The sequence below is a fragment of the Lonchura striata genome, chromosome 18 (assembly GCF_050655825.1).
Source record: "Lonchura striata isolate lonStrDom1 chromosome 18, ASM5065582v1, whole genome shotgun sequence".
NCBI lineage: Eukaryota > Metazoa > Chordata > Aves > Passeriformes > Estrildidae > Lonchura > Lonchura striata.
In genome coordinates, this window is record NC_140720.1 from 2,052,772 (window position 1) to 2,073,016 (window position 20,245).

At 55.1% G+C, this 20,245-nt stretch overlaps 2 protein-coding genes across 9 annotated transcripts in view; both read left to right on the top strand.

Annotated features, from left to right (window-relative positions):
* Nucleotides 1-8,396, top strand: part of RNF213 (ring finger protein 213) — a 46,559-nt gene extending 38,163 nt beyond the window's left edge. For all 3 annotated transcript variants that reach the window (XM_085556565.1, XM_021534191.3, XM_085556566.1), the window contains exons 50-66: nucleotides 11-253; nucleotides 859-940; nucleotides 1,501-1,535; nucleotides 1,841-1,935; nucleotides 2,269-2,428; nucleotides 2,744-2,924; nucleotides 3,654-3,748; nucleotides 3,912-4,163; nucleotides 4,392-4,524; nucleotides 5,093-5,176; nucleotides 5,471-5,651; nucleotides 5,766-5,967; nucleotides 6,053-6,130; nucleotides 6,422-6,619; nucleotides 6,899-6,988; nucleotides 7,086-7,264; nucleotides 7,795-8,396. In XM_085556565.1, coding sequence (XP_085412691.1) covers nucleotides 11-253; nucleotides 859-940; nucleotides 1,501-1,535; nucleotides 1,841-1,935; nucleotides 2,269-2,428; nucleotides 2,744-2,924; nucleotides 3,654-3,748; nucleotides 3,912-4,163; nucleotides 4,392-4,524; nucleotides 5,093-5,176; nucleotides 5,471-5,651; nucleotides 5,766-5,967; nucleotides 6,053-6,130; nucleotides 6,422-6,619; nucleotides 6,899-6,988; nucleotides 7,086-7,264; nucleotides 7,795-7,951 — 2,445 coding nt within the window. In that variant the 3' untranslated portion in view covers nucleotides 7,952-8,396. The remainder of the gene's footprint in view (nucleotides 1-10; nucleotides 254-858; nucleotides 941-1,500; nucleotides 1,536-1,840; nucleotides 1,936-2,268; nucleotides 2,429-2,743; nucleotides 2,925-3,653; nucleotides 3,749-3,911; nucleotides 4,164-4,391; nucleotides 4,525-5,092; nucleotides 5,177-5,470; nucleotides 5,652-5,765; nucleotides 5,968-6,052; nucleotides 6,131-6,421; nucleotides 6,620-6,898; nucleotides 6,989-7,085; nucleotides 7,265-7,794) is intronic.
* A 12-nt stretch (nucleotides 8,397-8,408) lies between these two features.
* Nucleotides 8,409-18,771, top strand: ENDOV (endonuclease V). 6 transcript variants are annotated; one of them, XM_085556585.1, is made up of 10 exons: nucleotides 8,409-8,561; nucleotides 9,268-9,439; nucleotides 10,428-10,562; nucleotides 10,933-10,972; nucleotides 11,074-11,186; nucleotides 11,296-11,364; nucleotides 11,934-12,062; nucleotides 15,568-15,653; nucleotides 15,908-15,990; nucleotides 16,125-18,771. In XM_085556585.1, the coding sequence occupies exons 1-9, from the start codon at nucleotides 8,524-8,526 to the stop codon at nucleotides 15,987-15,989; spliced, it is 864 nt and encodes a 287-aa protein (XP_085412711.1). In that variant the 5' UTR covers nucleotides 8,409-8,523; the 3' UTR covers nucleotide 15,990; nucleotides 16,125-18,771. The 6 variants fall into 6 exon arrangements, with proteins under 6 accessions (XP_085412711.1, XP_085412712.1, XP_077643536.2 ...); XM_085556586.1 differs by having other exon boundaries at nucleotides 16,128-18,771; XM_077787410.2 differs by lacking the exon at nucleotides 15,908-15,990.
* The last annotated feature ends 1,474 nt before the right edge of the window (nucleotides 18,772-20,245 follow it).

Below are 20,245 nucleotides of genomic sequence, written 5' to 3' on the forward strand. Positions count from 1 at the left end.
GTGCTTTCAGCAAACAGAAGTGATGACTGAGTTCATCCAGAGCTGCCAAGTGCTGAGTTCTCCTGAGCTGCAGGACCTTGCAGTTGCCCTGGTGAGGAACGCCCTGCCCGGGCTGGCCGTGGAGCCATGGGGCCGCAGCCAGCGGGGAGCCCTGGTGGAGATGGCTGTGCATGTGGCTGCTGTGCTGCTCTGTGGGCACAGCCCTGTCCTGCAGCCCCTCAGGAACCTGGCCTTCCAGCCACACAGCATGCAGGTAAGGGCACAGAGCTCAGGTACACTTCAGCACCTTCCTGGTTCTTGCCTGTATCTGCTGGATCCCCTTTCTCAACAGCAATTCTCTGACTCACTGGTTGAGCTGTGAAACACTGGCAGGGATTATTTTAGTGCTGTTGGGGTTAATTAGCACAACACCAAGATCTGGCCTGGTATCTTTCAAGGCACCTCTCCATCCTGAGCAGTATGAAGCAAATACCTTTGCTGATATTTGGGTGAGCAAGGCTGAGAGCAGCTGGCAGCTCTCACTGTACCGACCTGTCTGCTCAGAGAGCTCTGGCTCCTCAGCAGGGGGAAAGAGCTACTGCTCTGCTACTCCTGGCTACCAAGCTGTAAGGGAACATGCTGGTATGCACCAGGGTGCATAAGCAATGCACTGCAGGATATCTGGAGAGTGCACATGCACGTATTAACAATATTGACAGTTCTAAGAGTGGGTTTTCAAAGGTGAATTTGAAAATCTGCATCTGTGTCACCTGCCTGACCTCTGCTCTCAGATATCACTTGTTCAGCAGTGTGAACAAAGAACCAGTGAGTGACTGCTACAGGACAGAGCTGTGACTGTTCTCCCCTTTCCCTCCTCAGCACTCGTTTCTGCCCACGATGCCTGAGGACATCATGGCTCAGGCGAGTTCCTGGGTGGAAATGCATAATCTGAAGTGGTATGGTGAGTGCTGCTGGCTGGCTGGGGAAGGAATTCCTTGGGTATGGAGAATGAAACTGTTCCAAAAGTTAGAGCAAACACATTCCTCAGCACAAGTTATCCGTGGTAAATCCTGATCTGTAGACAGTTTGTGTGGGTGATGTGCCAAAGGACATCCAGTGCTGTTTAGTCTTCAGTCTGCAGCTGTTCACAGAGCATGAGGGGGCACAAAGACAACACAAACGGAGTGTGAAAGGAGAACTCTTCCACCTTCCTGGCCAGCTTTGTCTCTGCTTCCCCCAGCTGGACCTTTCTGCAGCAGGGAGTGGGGGGTGAGAGCATTCCTGCCCTCAGCAGCAGAATCTGTCAGGCTTTGATTCCTTGTTTCTCAAGGCAAAGCAGCACTGAAAAATTTCTTGGCTTCCTGCGTGGGCCTGTCAGTCCTTAGGGCTTTGGGATAGTCAGGACTTTTGATGAGATTGTCAGCATATTTATTGCTCCAGGATGATGGTACCAATGAAAGGGAATAACAGGGGCTGTATAAATCTGTCTTAGAAGTATCCTATTTGTTTTTCTCTTCCCAGCATGTCCCAATGGCCACTTCTGCACTGTGGGAGAGGTAAGAATTTGGGACTGGTGGGTATTTAAGTATACAAAGTTTTCAACAATAAACTGTTTTATTTACTGGTTTGAATGTTCTGATGCACAGAGTTCCACCTCTAAACTCGATATTATTGATCATTTTATCATTGTCATGTAAAATTTAGAATCCCCCTAGCATTTATACCATAGATTGGGAAACATTGGGCCAAGGCCCAGTTTGTAGCAGGGTTTGAATTAGAGATTGGATTTCGGTTTCATTCCCTTTCTCTGCTGGAGAAACTGTTGCTCTGGAATTTAGTATTCTCCTGTTGCTTTTCCCAGTGTGGATTGCCCATGGAAACGAGCCGCTGTCCCGACTGCCACGTCCCCATTGGAGGCACCAACCACATACCCGTGCAGGGCTTCCAACAGTCCAGGTGGGCTTTCCTTCAGTACCTTTGCAGTGCTAAATGATGTAGGACTTGCCTGTGGTGCCCTCAAAGGCCAGAGTACCAACCACTTCATGCTGCTCTCTGGAATGTTTGAGGGGATGTCCAAGCAGGAGTAATCAGGCAGCAAAACCAAAGAAATTTGGTTTTCTGTGCACAAACTGACTGGAAGCCTTCACTCCCCTGTGGCACTTTGAATTGGCAGCTTTTATGGTATTCAAAGACATTATGGGTCAAAAAGGCATTGCTGGGTATCAGAGATGCTTTGTATGGTTTTTGTCTAGGTAAAAAAAAAAAACCCATATATGCACTTTCCTACAGCATTCATGAAGACAGAACGCAGACTGGCCACATCCTTGGAGATGTTGAGCACAGGAGGACACTGGGAATGTCTGACCGGGGCGTGTCCCCCGTGGTCTTTGTGCTGCTCCGTTTGCTCACTCACCTGTCCATGCTGCTGGGAGCCTCCAGAGACCCTCAGGTATCTTCCAAAAATGCTTCCAAGGGTCACACAAAGTGTAGGGAAACCTTTGTATGCTGCTAATCCTTTTCATCATATTGCCAAGAGACCAAGGCAGTCTGTCTGGATGACCCAAATTCCCTCCCTCCTTGCCCAGGAGGGATTTTGGTTAATTCCTGCACTTCCATGCAGGCACATCCACCCATCCCTGCCTTGAGGGGCGCAGGTAGCAGGAAATCCCACAGGTGGGGGTGCCAGGCAGGACTGAACTCTGTGTGCTTTGAACTTCCCTGGATGTTTTTGGCTGTGCTCAACTCTTGCCTTTGTTGTCTTTAGTCCCTGGAAAGCATAATCAAGCCAACAGTGAAGAATGTGGTGAGCTTCCTGCAGCAGCATGTTCAGGAAGACTTGGCACAGCTGACCAGGATTTTGGGGAAGAGTGTGGATGACGCTATCAACATCCTGCACCTGGTGCTCAGCAGCCTCCTGCAGGCCCCCCAGCAGCAGCCAGGCCAGTGTAAGAAAAGCCACCTGTCCTATCACACCTGGGGCTGTGTTTGAAGGGCTGTGGCCATGCAGCCACCTTGCTGACAAACCCCTTCACCCCTAAACATCAGCAGCTGAGCTGAAGAGGAAACTAGAGAGTTTGAGGCTTGTTTCTTACTGTAGGGAGGGAAGAATCTTTGGCTGTTTGCTTCTTTCAGTCAAGTATGTGGGGTTTACAAGGTTTGGTGCAGTCAATAACTCTGAAAATGAATTCTTGACAAAACGACGTCATGACAGATGGGCAGAGCTTGCAGCTCCTGAGCAGGGCTGCTCTTCCAGCACACAGCTCGTGTTCTGTGCTGCCTCTCAGTGACTCCCAAAAGCTCTTTGGGAGAAGAGGGATGGCACAGTGGGGTTCTTGGTGGGGTCTGGAGTCACTGTGGCACAGAGACATTTATGTGTAACTCGCCCACATTTGGAGTGTGGGACAGCACCAGTCCCAAGTATTCCAAGCTTCAGTCTGTCATTGGACATGGTCTGACCTAGGACAACCTGTTCAATATTTCTGGGGTTATGAAGGAGTTGTATAAATGTCCCCATCATTCACATGAAGCTCCTGGAGACCTGGATCACTCTGTGGTGTTTGGGTGTCACTCTCCAGCTGGAACAAGATACTCAGTTAACTTGTGGCACCTGTGAATCTGAGCTTTCTTTTCACTGAAATATTGCAGATGTATGAGGTGAAGTATTCCTGTTGCAGGGCTGGTGCACTTTGATGATTTTCTCTCCACCAAGAAGATGAGAAACAAATGGGAAGAAATTGTTGCAAACACAATCATTGTTCCTGAATTGGAGGTGAGAAAATCAAGGATTAGCCACCTTTATTCCACCTGGAGAAATGGGAGCCTGAGACTGGAGTTGTTCTAGGATGAATTTGTATAGCTGGAAAAGCAGAAATGGCTTAGCTCAGCTGAGGGTATTTCACAATATCCAATAACGTATTATATTTTTAATGCAGGATTTGGATAAAAAGCTTCTGAAGTTAAACCAACAGATACAAGAGGATGAGAGAATCTCCTCCAACCCCATAGTGAAAATAGTGTATGGGGACCCAGCTGCATTCCTGTCCCAGCTGCCAGGGGACAGCCACATCCACCACTCCAAGATGTGGAGCTGTCGCAGGAGGGTTTCCGTGGAGAACCTGGGCCACGTTGTGCAGCAGAAGAATGCCAAAGACACCGTCCCTGTCCTCTGGAAGTTCCTGCAGAAGGTAGGGGTGGCACAAGGGTGAGAGCCTGGGATTGCTGAGGACTAAATCTCAGTACTTGCTATGATTTAGAGAATGAACATGGAATTATCTCAGTACTTGCTATGATTTAGAGAATGAACATGGAAGATATTGTTGTCTTTTAAATATTTAAGAAGTAATTCCATAGAAGTATTCCCAACTGGTTTGTCCAAGCACAGCCTTACCCACAGGTTCCCATTCCTCTTCCAGGAAAGTGAGCTGAGGCTGGTGAAATTCCTACCAGAGATTCTGGCTCTGCAGAGAGATTTGGTGAGGCAGTTCCAGAACACAGCAGAGATCAAACACTGCTCCATCAGGGAATTCCTCAGGGAACCCCACTCAGGTGAGGAGACTATGCCAAAATTGTAATTAAAGAAAAAGAAAGTGCTGGATTGTCCACTTGAAAGTGAAGGGGAAACTCACATTTTCCTTTTAACTCTCACCCAAATGAACTAGAGATTGGATAGGCTGGAAAAGTTACCAGATGGCTTTAAAGGTAATTAAGTACAGGAGATTCTTTATGGGGAGTGGGAGCGCTGTGCACTGCAGCAGTGGCTTTGTTGGCATTTTAAGCTCAACCCTACAGCAGGGTTTGCTTCAAGTGTGGAATTAATGTTTTTCCCTTCCTTTCATGAAGTTTGTGGCAACTCCTTCAATTGTATTTGAGCACAATTACTGATGCTTTTAAGTACTTACGAAAAGTACATAAAGATCATGCAGGAGCAGGCAATAATGGAAAAATAACAAACTGAGCAAATTACTCCATTTGATACCTTTAGAAAGGAGTTTGGTGTTTGTTTAGTCTCTAGAGCAGTTGCCTAGAGTTCAGTGGTGCACTCTGAAGATCCTTGTATTGGAGAGTTTCACCAGGAAAAGGTGTTTCATGGATTTATCTTTTTGTTGGTTCTCAGATGTGATGAGGGACCTGTTAGAGAGGAGAGTGAATGTGTTTCTGTCTGTCTGGAACAAGCTGAGGAGCTCCCTGGACACCAATGGTGAGCAGCTTCTTTCCCAGCCCTGTTCCTCCACCGCTCTTCATTCTGATTTCAGTTCCCATCACTGAAGCTGAGGCATATCCTCAAAACTGGCCTTGACTATTGAATTTTAAGAATCTAGGTACAAGGGGAAGGATTTGTTTCTCTGTTGTAGTAGTGTCACCTGAACTTGTTGTTCCCTTCTGTGCTTGTCCCTAATGCTGAGCGCGTGGCTTTTCTCAGGCTCGGTACCTCCTGCCCTGGCTCAGCCTGGGCTGCTCTGAGCCTTCTCAAACACTGCTGTCTGTATTTCAGGGGAAATCAAGCTGCCTAAAGGCTACTGTGATGCCGAGCTGAGCCTGGAGAGCAGGCTGGAGGTGTTGCTGCCGCGGCGGCAAGGGCTGGGGCTGTGCTCCACGGCGCTGGCCAGTTACCTCATCGGGCTGCACAACGACTTGGTGCACTCCGTCAACATGCACACCAAGGAGGATGACAGGTGTGCTGCTGCTCCGCTCCTTGGGCTCTGCTGCTTTCCCTGCTCCCTCTCAGGCAGCTTTCCCTGCTCCACAGAGGCCTCTCCCTCTAAACACAAGCCCTTTGCTCCCTGCAGGTACCTGGTCAGCCCCTCGGAAGTGGCCGACCTGCACCTGATCAGTTACGAGGTGGAGAGGGACCTGATCCCTCTGATCCTGTCCAACTGTCAGTACAGCATGGAGAAGGGAGGGGAGACCTTGCAGGACTTTGATCTGGAGAGGATCCAGCAGCAAGTGATCAGCAAGTTCCTGCAAGGGAAGCCACTCATCACACTGACGGTAGGATGGGCAGGGGCTGTGCAGCCAGGAGGGCACTGGGCGCAGCGTTCCAGAGCTTCACATCCATGGGTTTCTCTCCTGACAGGGAATCCCCACCCTGGTGCATAGACATGACCGGAACTACGAGCAGCTGTTCAATGATGTCAAGAACAAGCTGGAGCAGGTGGGTTTCTGCACTGCAGGGAGCAGGGCAAGCACGAAATCCCTGCTTTTCCAAGGGTTTTCTGTGCCTTGCCTTGTCTATCTGAAGGCTTGCCTGCTGATTTCTCAGCATGCCTTGGGTGCGTGCAATCTGGCCTTGTGCTGTCAGTCAGGATTTACAAAGAAAAGGGAGATTGTTCAGCATTTCAGTTTCCTAAATCTGGGGCTCTGTTGTCTTCCTTGACTAGAGCAATTTGAACAGAAAAAGGAATGGTTCTTAAAACAATATTAACTGTGACTTCGTGGTTTTCAGAGTGCTCTACCCAGTTCTGTGATGAACATGATCAGTGGGGAGCTGCAGTCTTACAGTGATGTGTGTGATGCTCTGTCCCTCACTGAGATCACCCTGGGCTTCCTGGCCATGTCTGGTGAGAACGCTGACATGCTGCTGACTGAGTACATTGAGCAAGTCCTGCAGATGGGGGATCAGACAAACCCTCACGTGCTGCAGGTGAGTCCTGAGAGCAAAGCTCAGATTCTTGTGGGGTAAAATCTGCCCTGGCTTATGCTAAATCCAGCCTGTGTGACAGAGCCCTCTCACTTTCCCACTGCTTGTTGTGGTATCAAAAACTGGATTATTGAGGGCAGCTGGAGAAGGGTGAGAGGGCAGATGGGCTCCACTCAGGCCAAGGGGCTGGATGAGCTCTGTGCTGAGCTCTCTCTGGGCAGGGCAGGCTGGGGACAGGCTCCAAGGACATCCCTCACATCCACAGATGTTCTTCTCTTCCAGGCCCTCAGACGGTGCCAGCTCAGGCACAGCATGGCCCTGTGGCAGCTCCTGTGTGCCCACAAATCGGAGCAGCTGCTGCGCCTCGGCAGGGTATGGCACCCCCAGCACCTCTGTGTGACCTCCTCTGCTCTGCCTGCAGCTGCTCAAATCTGTATTTGGGTTTTTTCTCCCCTTGCTGCATTTTTAGGATCCTTTTGCAGATGTCAGTCCAGATTACAAAGAAGAGCTCACTCCAGAGCTTGCCAAGCTCCTGCACACCTTCCTGGTCCATTCCAGGCTGGAAACCTTCCTGCAGGAGCTCCATGAAATGATCATCCTGAAGCTGAGACGTGTCCAAGCTGTGGAGGAATTCAAATCCACGTGGAGGTAGGAGTTGCACACACCCAAAGCCATCACAGTTGTTAACTGAAGCTTTTCTGCCTCTGAGCATGCACACAATGGGAACACTCCCTTGGCACATGCATGTCCTGGGGACACAGCCCAGGCAGCAGCATTAGGAATATCCACACACATTTCTGGCAGGTGTCACTTCCATCTCACACAGGCTCTCTTGGGGACACTGCTGGAACACTCCAGGAGCTGCTATCCAGGGCACAAACACCAGCACTTCTGCAGGCAGTTGGATAAAATAGTACCAGAATCACAAACTCATTAAGGTTGGAAAAAGACTCCACGATGATCAAGGCCAGCTTTCAGGGATAGGCACGCTCACCTCTGCCTTGCAGCCTCCCCTGGCTGGGCTCTGTACCTCCACCTGGCTGTTCAACCCTTCTCACTACACACACACCTATTCAGTTGTGGATATTGAGTATTTTGGGTGGTGCAATGCACTCATATTGTGGCACTTGAGGTTTGCTGTACCCTAGCTGTTAATGCCATTCTGCTCTGTCTTCCAGCCTGAAGGAATCACTCTTGCCTTACCTATATGCCAAAGACTCCGAATTAGCTCTGGAGCTGGAAGACACATTCCCAGATGAGATTCTTCTGTCTCATGCTGCTGGTACCTGGAAGGCAGCCGCTGTCTTCAAGCGCAGGGAGCACAGGGAGAGTTAGGACAGAACCCTGCCAGGGACTGCCACAATACCTGTGTCAGGGCTTCTGGAACTCTGGGCGTTTGTTTGGGCTTGTTGGTTGTTCTTTGGGTTTGGGGTTGTTGTTTTTACACCTGATGTGAAGAGGAGAGGCGGCCAAGGCAGAGGAGGAGGGTGAAATAGGCCCAGCAACTCGATGTGAACCCTGGATCACCACAGGTCCAGAGCCACTGGAGGAATATGAAGGACTTTTTTTACAAACCATGGTGCCCTCGTGCTGGGTTGATGTTTTGCAGGCTGCCTTTCTGCACTGGCTGCAGAACGGGCTCCTGCGCAGCGCCTCCCGCTGCGGCGGGACCCGCACGGGGACCCTGAGCGCCGCGGCTCCTTCGCTGCCTTCAGCCCGCCCCGGCTTGGCCCGGGCCGGGTTCTCCCCCTCCCCTTCTCAATAAACTCGTTCAGCTCTCGCGGCTGCTCTGGCTCCTTCCGCGCCCGCTGCCGGGGCAGCCGGGACCGGGGCCGCCGGCCCGGAACGTCCGCGCCCGGCCGCGCCTTCCGGGGAACGGCGGCGCTGCGGGACGGGCCCGGCGCGCCATGGCCGCGTCCCCCGCCCGGCGGCGCCGCTGGGAGCGGTAACGGGGCTCGGGCGGGGAGCGGTAACGGGGCTCGGGCTGGGGGAGCGGTAACGGGGCTCGGGCGGGGAGCGGTAACGGGGCTCGGGCTGGGGGAGCGGTAACGGGGCTCGGGCGGGGAGCGGTAACGGGGCTCGGGCGGGGAGCGGTAACGGGGGTCGGGAGGGGAGCGGTAACGGGGGTCGGGCTGGGGGAGCGGTAACGGGGCTCGGGCGGGGAGCGGTAACGGGGCTCGCTCGGGGAGCGGTAACGGGGGTCGGGAGGGGAGCGGTAACGGGGGTCGGGCTGGGGGAGCGGTAACGGGGCTCGGGCTGGGGGAGCGGTAACGGGGCTCGGGCGGGGAGCGGTAACGGGGCTCGGGCGGGGAGCGGTAACGGGGCTCGGGCTGGGGGAGCGGTAACGGGGCTCGGGCGGGGAGCGGTAACGGGGCTCGGGCTGGGGGAGCGGTAACGGGGCTCGGGCGGGGAGCGGTAACGGGGCTTGGGAGGGGAGCGGTAACGGGGGCTCAGGCTGGGGGAGCGGTAACGGGGCTCGGGCGGGGCCCGGCCGCGCTCGGGGCCCCCCGGCACCGCGTCCCCACGAAGCACGGGCACCCTCGGCACGAGCCGCCGGTGCTCCGCCCCCGGCCGGCGTCTGGCGGCTCCCCGGGCAGCGAACGGGGCGCGGCTGCCGGGGCGGCCCCGCTCTGAGCGCGGCGGTCCCGCAGGGAGCAGGCCCGGCTGAGGGCTGGCCTGGTGGAGGAGGACACCGAGCCGTGGCAGAAGGACCCGCAGTTCTCCGGGCTGCGCCGGGTGGGAGGTGTGGATTTGTCCTACATCAAGGGGGACGAGAGCCGTGCCTGCGCCTCCCTGGTCGTGCTCAGCTACCCGGCTCTCGAGGTACCGCCGGCCCGGGCCGCGCCGCCACCACGGGGCCGTGGGGCAGCGGCAGGGGGATGCTGGGGAGGAATGCTTCACCGAGCGGGTGGGCAGGCCCTGCACAGCGGCCGAGAGAAGCTGTGGCTGCCCCTGAATCCCTGGAAGTGTCCCGGGCCAGGCTGGACGGCGCTTGGAGCAGCCTGCGTTAGAGAAAGGTGTCCCTGCCCATGGCAGAGGGTGTGGAATGGGATGGGCTTTAAGGTCACTCCCGACCAAGCCATTCCGTGGTTCTGTGTGTGTTCAGCAAAGCTTTCAATTGTGTGTTCCCAAAACAAACAAACAAAAACCCAAACAAAAAAAACCCCAAAACAAACAAAAAAACACCAAAACAAAAAAGCAAACAAACAAAAAAAGCCACACACACACGCACACAAAATGCCTGTAACGATTTAGACAGAAGTTTCAGAAGGTGTGATGCAAACAGCGCCCAGTTGCAGGAGTTTTGTGGCATGGCTGGGAACTCACCCCGGGCCAGAAGAGCTGCAGTGCCTGTTCGGGGAGCTGGTGCCTGGGGGCAGAGGGAGGTGTGTGCAGGCTGCTATGGGGGAGCTCTTGCCAGGAACCAGCTGATAATATGGGCTGTGACATAGGAAAGCTTTTCCAAACCTGCCGTGGGTCTCAGTTCTCACAGTCATTTTACTTGAACTAATAAAGATTTTTGGTCTCTTTCCCAGCTTTCAAAATGATATAAAAATTATCTTTCACTATAAAAGCTCTAACAAGCACAGAAATAAAGTTTGATGCTGTCTGCTGGGATTTTAATGAACTGATTCTCAAGTCCTGCTGTGATCTACAGGGCAAGGCAGGAATCTTTGTTTTGTGGTGCCTTGCACCGTTTCCTGTGAGCTGTCCCTGGGTTTAAAAGGGATGGGCAGAGGGCACGAAGCAGAGGAGCAGCTCTGGAATGTGCAGGGGCTCTCTGGCAGGGTGCTGTCTGTGCCTGCCCCAGGTGCTGTACCAGGATTGCCGCATGGTGCCCGTCACCGCCCCGTACGTGGCCGGGTTCTTGGCCTTCCGAGAGGCCCCTGTGCTGGTGGAAGCTGTGCAGAGACTTCAGCAGGAGGAGCCCCAGCTCCAGCCTCAGGTGTGCTGTGTTTCCCTTGTCCCGAGCTGGGCTGTCCGGGCTGCAGAGTCCTGGGGAAGGGGTTCTCCTTCCTGTGCCTGAGCTGCTGGGGCAGGAGGGGCACGGGCAGAGCTGTGCTGGAGCATCCATTCCCTTTCCTTGGGGAGCAGGGATGTGGAGCTGGGACCAGCCAGGCCGCCCGTGGTGTGTGCAGGGTACTGCCAGTCCCACACTGCTGCTGCTTCAGGGTCAGGCACAGGCAGGAAGAGCCTTACAGGGAGAATTGAGGAACCAAGAGAGATTTCTTCTTCCCCCAGAGCCAGAAGCCCTGCTTGCTCCTTGGAGTGCTCTCAGTGCCCAGGAAATAACATTTCTGCTTTGGGTTTTTCAGGTGCTTCTCGTAGATGGGAATGGCCTGCTCCATCCCAGAGGTAGGCTGTTCCTGAAGAGCCCTGCTCTCCTGCTCCTTGTGCTGCCCCTTGGCATTCATGTTCCCTGGTGGCCTACAGCTACAGTGGCTCCTTGTTGGCAGGATTTGGCATAGCCTGTCACCTCGGAGTCCTGACAGACCTGCCATGCATCGGTGTGGCCAAGAACCTCCTGCACGTGGATGGCTTGGCCAGGGATGAGCTGCACAGGGAGCAGGTTAGGCCAGGCTGGGATTTGTTTCTGTTTTTTCATATCCCAAGGGAATTTGCAACAACTACCTACAATTACGTGCTAATGAGCTGACCGGGTGTGTGTTTATCCCTAGGTTCGTTCCCTGCAGAGGTCAGGAGAGGCATTCCCACTGACAGGCACCTCGGGGAAGGTCCTGGGCATGGTAAGCTGTCACTTGGCCACTTGTCCCTCTCCACAGTGGGGCTGTCTCAGTGATCCCGTGCAGGAGGGCAGGTGTGAACAGGTGACCAGTGACACTGCTGGCTCCTCCCTGAGAGCTCAGGTGGCTGTAGGGAGTTGGCAGCTCAAGTGCTGGGAGCATTCGCGTCCGTGGCTGTGGCACCTGAAGTGCTCCAGCAGCCTGAATGGTGAGCTGCAGTCTGGGAGAGGTGCCAGTTCCCTGGCAGCTTCCCGGGATCGGTCTGGGAGCGGCTGATTCAGAGCAGAGTGGGAACAGGCAGCTGGGAGACACTTCCTGTGTGTGCTGTCAGCCTGGGCTGGCACAGCTCCTGCATCCCAGAGCATCCTCGGGCAGCTGGGGAAGGGCCACGGGGGACAGACACTCCCTGCAGGAGACACTGGGATGGGGAAGATGATCAGCAAGGTTGGGAGCTCCAAACACAAAGCCACCACCCCACCCGAGGGCTCTGGCTGGCTCCTAATTCCACTGCTCCTCTGTGTGTGTTCAAATGAGCCTCTTCAGTGCTTGATCTGTCCTTTCTGACTGCCCAGGTGCTGCGGAGCTGCAGCAACAGCTCCAAGCCCCTGTACGTGTCCGTGGGCCACCGGGTGAGCCTGGGCACGGCCGTGCGCCTGGTCAGGGCCTGCTGCCGCTTCCGCGTCCCGGAGCCCATCCGGCAGGTACGGCGCCGAGGGGAGGGAGCAGGGGCAGCCTGCCGTGTTTGCCGAGCCCTGGGCTGCTCCAGAGCCTCGCCTTGCCCCTCCTCTGCTGGGGACACCCTCCTGCTGGGCAGTTCCCCCAGCCCGTGGTGGTGCTCACTGACCCTTCCAGGCCCGTTCTCCTGACGCAGTGCCCAGCAGCATTCCCAGCCCTGCCTGCAGACCCAGCCTGATTGCCTGCTTCCTCTCTGCAGGCAGCTCCCCATGCTGGTGTTAATCCCCAGGAGCTGGGAATGCAGTTTCCCCGGGCGCTTGGAGCCTGGCACGGCCTGCAGTGCTGCTCCTCTGGGCCTTTCCCGCTGCCGCACTCTGCACGGAGCCAGCAGCCAGCAGGTGACAGCACTGCATCACTGTCACCGAGCTGCAGCTGCCACCGAGGCTCGGCCTTGGCTGATTTGAAAGCGCAGCAGAACTTGGGGAAAGGCTCTGGAGAAGCTCAAAGCCTCTGGGACTTCTGGCCTGGCAAGCACTTCCTTTCTCCCTGAGGTCACTCTACTGTTGGTGGCTCCACGGCCCAGAGCCAGGAGTGACCCCAGGGCCTGCCTGGGTTTCCCTGTCCCTAACACTGTCCTGGGACAGCCCATTGGCATTGCTGCTGTGCCAGGCTGGTGCGCTCATGGGTGTGCCCACCTGAGCAGCCCGCGGGGCTGGGTGACCCCACTGGGCGCTGCTCCAGGGCTGCAGTGTTCCCTGGAACTGTGACTCTGCTTATAGACTACCCCAAAATCTTAACTCCTTGGAGCAAAGCAAGCCTTGGGGTGTCCAGAGCAGAGCTGCAGTTTCCAGTCTCAGCCCCAGTACCTGCCAGACTGGAGGAGGCTGGTGCAGCTCCTTATGTAACCTGCTCCAGCCAGGGACAGATGCCTCTGCAGAGCTCCGAGCCAGCTCTGCAGTCTGCGTGTTCAAAGGGAAGGGAGAAGCATTCCCTTTGGAAACAGAAAGGTGTCTTGGAGCTTTTCATCACCCTCATTTCGCTTCCAGCCATCTCCAGGATTTGCTCATGTTCAGAGACTCTTCTTGTTCCCTGTGACCTTTTTCTTAGAGTGAGGGAATGAATTATTACTACTTTTCTTACAGAGAGATGAAAAATCCAACAGGGGAGTGTGTTTACTCTAGAGGGATGGCAGGAGATGAGGGCACTTAAACCTTTCAATGGGACTTGTCCCTGCTCTGCTTCCTCTGTGTGGTGACTGCCACAGCTCTTGGCACAGGCAGAGCTGAAAGCTCAGCTCTTGAGCACCTGTAGCTGGAGTTAAGAAGCAGGAGGCTGTGGAGAATCCTGCCACAGGTGGCTGTCATGACCTTTTTGCCATGGTATGTCACCAGAAATTGCAGACCTGATAGGAGAAGTGCTTACAGATTTCCCAGTGGCAGGAGTGACTTGGGGATCATCAAGTCCTGGTCTGGAAGTTCTGGCAGCCCTGGAGATGGAGTGGTGTGTGAGAGCTCAGCTGCCCACATCTCCTGAGGTTTGTGTGAGGGCAGCATGTGCAGTGCAGCCGCTGTGGGAGCTCAGGCCTCCTGCTTATGGGGATGTGGTGCTTCCCAGGAATGCACGTTATCCAGGCAGGGAGCAGGAAGGGTCCATTTGCATTCAGCCCACAGTGTGGCTGTGCTGCCAAGGATTTGGCTGTGGTGCAGATGAGAGAAGTGAGATCTCTCCTGGAGGAAGCAGGGGGATGAGCTGCCCTTGTCACCTGCAATCAGTATTTACATTCCACTCAGTCCTTGTTCCACGTGCCAGGCCAGGCCCAGCCATGAGAGCTGTGCTCCCTGGTGAGGTCCTGCCTGGAATGTGGGAGCTCCCCAGCAGGAGCTGAGGTAGGCAGGAGCTGCCATCCCAGAATAATCAGCACAGCACTCACCCTGAGTGGCCCTGGAGCAGCCCCAGACCCTGCTGAGAGAGCTGCCCTTGCTCCTGGCAGAGGTCAGACCCCTCCCTGGTGCTTGCCCTCGCTGCAGCCTGCTCGTTCCCAGGTCCCTGTGCCCAGCAGGGAAGCACAAGCTGGTGCCACTCTCCAGCTGCCAGGGGTTGCCCTGGGAGCCTGCTCTGCTCTTTCTGGGTCAGGTTCCTGCTTGGCTGCTCCCCAGCCTCCTCCTCACTTGCTGCTTCCTTCAGCTGCCCCTGAGTGCCCAGCGGGTTTGGGGTGGCTCAGGAGGGGGCTGCTGCTCACCAGGAAGGGCAGGCCTGAAGGTCACCCTCTGTGAAATGCTGAGCACTTGCCCTCAGAAGAATGAGACAAGGCATCAGCCTCTCCTCTGGGACTGAGCATCGGTCACCAGTGTCCTCAGACTTCAGCTCCCTCTGGGAGCACCCCTCCAAGCCTGCTGTGCACAGGGACCACCCTGGCCCCTCAGGTAACAGGCAAAGCAGCATTTCCACAGCCAGCACTCATCCCCTCTGAAAATAACTCAGATCTGTGGGGATTATTGCTGGGCAGTGATCCATCTTATTGATTAGCCTGTGGTTAATCACCACCTTAAGCTGACTCCAATGCTGTGTTAGGAGTGAGCCCTGCCTGGGAACTGCCACCTCATCAAGCACTAGCTGATGTTCTCAGCAGAATGTGGTTGGGGTTTTTCTTCCCTAGAAAAATAGTTGGTAGCTGTGCCTCCTGCTCCTTGCTCTGCCCATGGGGACTATTGAGCAGCCTGCTTCCCTGGTTATAAAATCCATCACGTAATCGCTCATCCTGAAGAGTGATCAAAGTTATTTGTCAGTTCGGTTATGAAACTGTCCAATTATAGAGAGAAGGGAAAAAAATCTCCCAAACAAACCACCTCTTATGTAACTCTCTCCTTCTCAGCTGGCAGGAGGCTCTGCAGTTGTGGAGCAGGTTCCAGCAGCAGGCACAGCCTCCACCAAGGGCTCAGGGTGATGGGCCTGGGGGTGCAGGAGAGGCTCCTGGGGAGCAGCACAGGGTGGAGAGCAGCACATGCTTCAAGGACAGTCCTCAGGGATGTGTTAACCCAGTTTCTGAGCTCGTCACCAGACACTGTGAAGCTTTTCCAGCTGAGAAGGTCACATCCTGCTTTGTAGGTGGGGAGAGACACTGCCTTTGAGGTGGGCACAGCAGCTGCTCGGAAATAGCACAAAAGTTTCTAAAAGAGAAAAAACTTTGAAGGACTGTAAAAATCAACTGCCAGTCCTCAAAGTTGTCCAAGAGGCTGGGATGTGCTTGTGATGTATCAAGGGTCTGCTGGTGGTGTCGTGCAGCACCAGAGGGCTGAGCCAACACCTCAGGGTGGGGGCAAGAACACCCAGTAAGTGCCCAGCAACACTTTCTAACAGTTCCTGGGATGTGGTTGGTGCTCTCCTTGCCCCAGGCTGTTGTGCCTTCCTGAGCCATCCAGTGTTCCTGGTGGGATGTGCTGACAGCAGGGTGGATGGGCACACTGGGATAACAGAGGAGGCACCAGCCAGGCTGCTCAGCCCATGCTCACTCCTTTTCCTGCTTGCTTCCAGGCTGACATCAGGTCCAGGGAGTACCTTCGGAAGCAGCCCTGTGCTCCAGTGGAGGTGCTGGAGGCTGTCCCTGCCAGCCCAGTGAGGTGGGTGTGCGGGCAGAGGGGATCTGCTCGTGGCCTGAGCTGCAGTAATGGCATTAAAGGTACAGGCAGGGTAACAAGGTGAGCTCAGTGGGGAGGTCAGGACATGTGCTGCCTCCGGAAGGTGATTTCTGCTCCGTGTGGCCACGCTGCCTCACACGTTGCTTCTGCCAGCACCGTGTCCTGAGCTGGGGCAGGGCAGCAGGGATTTGGTCTTTTTTCAGCACTGGTCATAAGCAAAGCCCTAACTCCCACAGGTGTGACCTGAGAAATACCTGCAGGGAGCTGGTTTTGGCCCCCAGGTCCTGGGGAGGGTCAGAGTCCCCCACTCTTACATAAGGTGAGCCAGTGTCAGTTCAGGGCTAAATCTGACTGAGGTGCCCGGAGCCCAAACTCACCAGGTGCCAGTTATTTGTGCCTGTTGGCTTCTACTTTTTTTAAAACTACTTCCTACTTTCTCATTTTTGTTCCCAGCAGCAAAAAAGAGGCTGGATCGGAGGATTAGTCTGGTGCCAGAAGAAAGTGCAGAGCTTCTCCTCGCTGGGTCCTCTCCTGCACCAAGGCTGAGTCCTGCTGGATGCAGGAGCCCAGTGCCACCCCGAGGGACAGCTGTGCCAGGCTGTGTCCCACAGGACAGCACCAGCCACTGCTCAGGGAGAGTCCATGCAGTGAATTTCTCAGGGTTCTTTTTCAAGTACTGTTAAAATCTTTGTGTAAGCAAAGGCTGACGTGTAAGTGTGCAACACCTCACCGGAGTCCTTGTGCAGCTGCAGGGGCTGATTTACAGAGTTGCTGAGGCATTGCCACTGCAGAGCCAGCCTGTGACTCCCACCACACCTCTGTGGCACAGAGCCCTCCCTTCCCACTGTTTTTGGAGCAGCTTCCCCCTGTCCCTACAGCCTGGGCTCTCCCATTCCCCTGCACATCTCTGGGAGCAGCAGTCCTGCTGCCTAGCTCTTCTGGAAGAAGTATCATCTAAGGAAAAGGATGGGAGGAACCATCTCCCTCTCAGGAGCATGGGGACGTCATTCCTGGCACACAGAGCGCTCCAGGTGCCCAGATCCCAGGCTGGAGATCTGGCCCAGCCCCAGCTCGGCCTGAGGAGCCCAAATCATCCTCAACCTTCATCCAGCCTGCAGGACCAAAGCTTCTCCCAAGGTGTGGGATCCTGGATGAGGTTGGCAGGTGGTTCCTGACTGTTCCTGAAGAGCAGCAGGAGCAGAACATGCGCTGGGAGATCTTGGTGTGGCTGTGTAAGGTTCCAGCCTGAAGAGGAGAAGGATGCTTTCCTGGGGGTGGGGAGGGGTGATCAGGTCAGGCCCCCATGGTTGTTTAACCTCAATTTTGCATACATTTTGTTTTACAGCTTTTGTTCTTTTCTGCTCTGGGTGGGGAGGAGAAAACCCAGCCTGTTGTGCCTCTGTTGTGTTGGGGTCTGAGCTGTCCCTCCTGAACCTGCTGGGAAAAGGAGGAAGTGACAAATTCTGTTCCCCTGGGGCCATCTGGGCAGTTCTGGGGCTGGTCCTGGCAGTGCTGGAGAAGGGGACAGGCACTGACAGGTCCTAAAAGGCAAAACTGCAGCTCCCAGGCCCCATGCAGGAGCTGCTCTCCTGGGAACCCTCGGAGCTGCTTCACACCAGGGTTTGTCTGTGGGTGGACAGAGCCTGCAAGGGAAAACCACAGTGGAAGCTGCTCCTTTGATCCTGAGCAGATCCTGAGGGCTGCTGCCAGGCCAGGGGCAGAGGGAGCACTGGGCTGGTGCCTGGCACTGGCTGTGGCAGGGGACAGGGGACACGGGGACAGCCGTGTCCCCTCCCTGCACAGACACAGCCTCCTGTGCCAGGCCTGTCCTGCCCCGAGGGAGCAGGGACAGCCACAGCCAGCAGGGATCAGTTCATTCCTCATTCCAGCCCCACACAAACCAGTGACTTCTCTGACCATGGGGAGTGTCCTAAAGCCTGTCACAAATTCAGGCACGAGTGACAGCGTGGGCAGGGGACAGCTCCTTCCTGCACCTCGTGGCCAGAACACCATGGAAATCCATCTGGCTTTTCTGCTTGCTTTGGCCTGTGCTAGGAGGTCACAGGGTCATCCCTGGCTCCTCTCAAATTCTGGGTGACACCACTCCCACTGCAGAGTCAGCTCAGGTGTGCTGAGTGAGGCTCCTCATTGGGCTCAGCTGTGCTGGAGGAGCCTCTGTGGGGAGCAGCTCCTCCAGGATGGCCCTGGTGGAGCAGGGGAATCTTCAGTGTGTGGGACTGTGACTTCTCCTGCCCCAGTGAGTGGCTGGCTTTACTCTCATGTTGACTGTCTGTGGGTTTAGTCCCTGATTTGTTGGTGATTTTGGGGTCTTTTTGTGCTTCTGTTTGGTATTTGACAATAAGAGATTTGGGCTGGGCTGGTCAGGAGAGGCTCTGCAGCTAAAGCTGTGATTCGGGTGGAAGCTAGGGGAATTGAGCCCAGCTCAGACAGGAATATGAGGCTGGGGCTCTTCAGGGGCTGTTGCTGGGTGCTCCTGCTGGGATCTGGGTGTTTTGATCCTCAGAGGGTCCGTGTGATCAGCTGGGAGGGATCCAGGGCTGGGGACACTGCTGTCCTCGGCTGGCCTGAGCACCCCCAGCTGCCTCTGCCTGGGGGATGAGGGAAAATCGGGTGGGGAAGAAAAAAAGAAAACAACATAAAAAATGGCTCTGCATCACTTCCCCAGCTTCCCTCTGCGTGAGGCTCTGAACTCCTGTCCTTCCAAGTGCAGGTAAACTCAGATGACTCTGGATGAGGTCACCTGGGGAGGCTTTAGGAGGGGGATGGTGCTGCAGTGTCCTGGCAGCCCCCGGGCAGCCCTGCTGGAGCCGGGGCTCTGTGCTGCTGCCTTTGGGCTTTGCCTGTGCCTGGGATGCTCTTCCAGCTGCCCACATGCGAGTGCCTAAAGGAAGGGACTAATCTCTGTGTTTGGTGTCTGCTTGTGGCTCTTTGGACACAATAAGGGATTAACTTGGTCTTTATCTAATTGGTTTATAACCTTGGGAAGGGAAAATCGCTTTGTAATGCTTGAAGCCTCTTAACAGAAACTCAGAGACTGGAGCTTGAGTGTCCTTCGAAATAAACTCAGACATGGCTTGTCTTTTTTAACTCTCTGTTTGCTGGAAATTGGCTTTTCTGGGTGTAACTTGTTGGAAATCAGAGGAGAATACTGATTGCTGACTGTAAATCCTCCTGTTATCACCAGTGGGGTTTTCTCACCATTTCATCTGGGACTGGTTGGGAGACTCTGGAGGTGTCTCAGGGCTTGGTCACCCCGTGCTGCTGGGGAATGAGCTGTGAGGTTGGGGCAGGGATGTGGCTGCCCAGTGATGGCTCCTGGGTGACAAACTGGGGCAGAATTGACTTGGGGTTGGGTTTCCTGACTCCCAGATGCTGAATGGTTCTGCTGCAGGTGCTCTAGATCTGCTCCCTCCGTTGTGTTCGGAGCTGAGGAAGGAGGATCCCTGCCCCTGCCTTGCTTCTCTCGTCCCAAGGAGGTGCTTTAGGATGCAAGTCTGTTTGTTCTGTGGGTTCTGAGGGAGTCTGGGGAGCAGCTCCGTGCCAGGTGTCTGAAGCTGGGTGGGATGAGCTCCCACCTCCGTGTCTGGAGCTGGTGGCAGTGTAGGTGCTGCCTGTGCAGTTTGAGTTCCAGTGACTCAGGCTTTGTATTTTGGGACGCTCCAGCCGAGGACGGGGGATGCGTTTCACTGGGATTTCCCCCCTCCCTGCCCCCGGTTCTCGTTCCTCTTCCCTCTGGCTTGGTTGGGTGGGTTTAGGAGGGGCTGTTTCCCTCCTGATTCTCCAAACCAGGTCCAGCTGCAGGTCTGAGCCGTGGTCTGGGTGTGGAGCTGGGCCAGGCAGCTGAGCCCCCTCCCTTCCCCCATTCCCGGAGCATTGGAATTTGTGGGGCTGGCTGGGGCAGCTGTGTCCCTTGGATCTCAAAGCATTCCCAAGCTTTGGGCCCTGCTCTGACTCTAAATGGGCGTTTTTAGTGCTGGTCCCTCCATCCTGTGGCAGCTGAGGCCTCTTGGATGTGGTGGCTCCTGGATAGAGCCCGGGTGTGCAGAGGGAGCTGGGGAACGTCATGGCTCCCTTGCAGGGCTTTTGGTTCCTTCTTCTTTTTTTGTCCTTTTGTCCTTTTTTTTTTTTTATTTTCCCCTTCCTTTTGTCCTATAAATAGTTCTCCCCCCCAGCTGCTCTTCCCGTTGTTGGTGTTGGTTGATCCTCCCTGATCCTCTCACCAGAACCCTGCCAGCACCCCCCCCCCCCCATTCCCTCCCTCTCCCCCTGCTTTATTTTAAGGCCCCATTAATTAAAAGCAAATCAGTGGAATTTCTCTTGACAAGCAAATTAATAGCAAATGAGGTGATTATGAGCTGTGTCATTAGGGTGATGGAGCAGCTTGTGCAGGGCTCAGCCCAAAGCAAGGCAGCAAATCCGTGGGGCAGCAGATCTCTCTCTCCTGTTGAGGGACTGGGGGCCCCGAGGGTGGGGACGTGGGAGGTGCTCCCTTCTCCTCCTGGGCTGCTGCGTGGGTTTGGTAGCCAAGGAGCCATCGCTGCTGAGCAGAGCCG